We start from the raw sequence: 1712 nt of genomic DNA on the forward strand, positions 1-1712 counted from the left end.
GGAAGTGGCGCTGTGGCTCAAGTGGTAGAGCGCTAGCCTTGAGCTGAAGAGCTGAGGGACAGCGCCCAGGCCCAGAGTTCAGGCCCCACGACCGGACCCCTCCCAAAAAAAAGAAAACAGCTGGAATACTCTTCTCCAGTGTGATTATTTAAAAGCAACTATAATGCAGTACAATTCATGTCCATGAAACTCTTTCCTCCACAGGTTGAAGATAGATGTAAAGCCAGTTGGCTATTAATATTGCAAAACAAAATTCCATGGTCCCTTTTAGTGAATCATGTAGTATTAAATGAAACTAATTCTGTGCTCATTGTATTCATCAACTGACATGTTGAAGTCCCTTTGTACAACTACCTAAAGATCATAAAAATAGATACCTAAATGGATCAATAGGATAGATTAAAAAGATAAGAAAAATGTTTTAATGCAAATAAAACTTACAAACAAAGCCAAGCAACGCTTACCGAATGCTGGACTCATGAGTTAGTAGCAGTGCTTCAAATTTCATGATTTCTTCTACCATCTTCTTGGAATTCATAGTCGCACTCTCTATCATATCTGTTAACATGGGGCCAGAGACAGAAAGATACTTAGGAAACTAGAACAATGAAGACAACAGCAACCCAACTGCTCAGCCAACTTTTTCAGTCAGCTGCCACTGGTTTCTCACTTGGCTTTGCTGGCTCGTCAGGGTTGTGGCTGACTTGGATTGCTTTGATAAGTTCCTTTGCCTCTGTTGTTCTGTTTTCTACGTGCCTGAGGATATCTTCTAAGCTCTCAAGGTCCTTATTCACATTGGTTTGGTAAGAGGACAGGAAATCTGCAATGCCACAGATGGTTGGACAGAAACTGCCCTGCAAGTAGAACCACATGATTCAAAACCACCTCATACAAAGCAACACTCCAAAACCTGCGGACACTTTAAAAATGTCGAAAGTGTCCATCAATACTGGTAAAAACAGAACCAAAGGCCTTTCACGTCTACCCTTCTCCAGGTCAAATAGAAAAGTGAGAAAATGTAGAAGCGACTTACAAATCTTTCATCCAAGATACAGCAATTGTCTTTGGTGGCGACATACTACAAGGAGAGAAAGACAGAGCGTTCACTCTGGGCTCCTCTGGAGGGGTCTGGGGAAGAAGAACCGGTTTGTGAACAGCTGGGCACTTACTGCCAGGCCTGCAGACGAGAGCAGGGAAAAGGTGGAGAAACAGAGAAGGAAACTCCTGGGGTGCCAGGACCAGCCCATGGTGTCTGTCGGGAGCGCGTTGCTGCAGTCAACACTGTGACCTCCTGCGCTCCACTGGCCCCTTTATGTAAGGCCCAGGGCTGGGCAGGGCTGGGGGTGGCCCGGAGGGAGGGGGCGCTCCCTGGGGCGTCATTACCCGGAGTGGGTGGGGGGGGACGTCCTTCCCGCTCCTCTTCCTGGCTCCAACCAGCGCTCCTGCTCACCCGGGTTCCCAGACTTTGCACTCCGGGATAAGCTCCTCCTTTTTGGGGCGTGGGGTGAGCGCAACCTTTCTCCCCTGATCCCGCAGCTGGTGTGGCTCTGGCTGTTGCAACCCGGGGAGGAGCGCACGCAGGTCTCGAACCACCTCCAACCATCGCCTGCACCGGGGAAGGAGCTGGGAGCCCAGGGCGCGCATCTCCCGTCCCCAAGGGGAGGGAAGGTCGACCTTCCGTGAGTCTAACTGAAGCACAGCCCGAGGACGCA

At 49.6% G+C, this 1712-nt stretch overlaps 1 protein-coding gene across 1 annotated transcript in view; it reads right to left on the minus strand.

The window, feature by feature from the left end:
* The window catches only part of Fgg (fibrinogen gamma chain), a 6976-nt gene extending 5698 nt beyond the window's left edge, over positions 1–1278 (minus strand). Inside the window, exons 1-4 of the mRNA XM_013029789.1 lie at positions 1170–1278; positions 1034–1078; positions 671–854; positions 465–558 (exon numbers count right to left, since the gene is read on the minus strand). Coding sequence (XP_012885243.1) covers positions 465–558; positions 671–854; positions 1034–1078; positions 1170–1247 — 401 coding nt within the window. The 5' untranslated portion in view covers positions 1248–1278. The remainder of the gene's footprint in view (positions 1–464; positions 559–670; positions 855–1033; positions 1079–1169) is intronic.
* Positions 1279–1712: the final 434 nt, after the last annotated feature.

The sequence above is a fragment of the Dipodomys ordii genome, unplaced genomic scaffold (assembly GCF_000151885.1).
Source record: "Dipodomys ordii isolate 6190 unplaced genomic scaffold, Dord_2.0 Scaffold122, whole genome shotgun sequence".
Lineage (NCBI taxonomy): Eukaryota > Metazoa > Chordata > Mammalia > Rodentia > Heteromyidae > Dipodomys > Dipodomys ordii.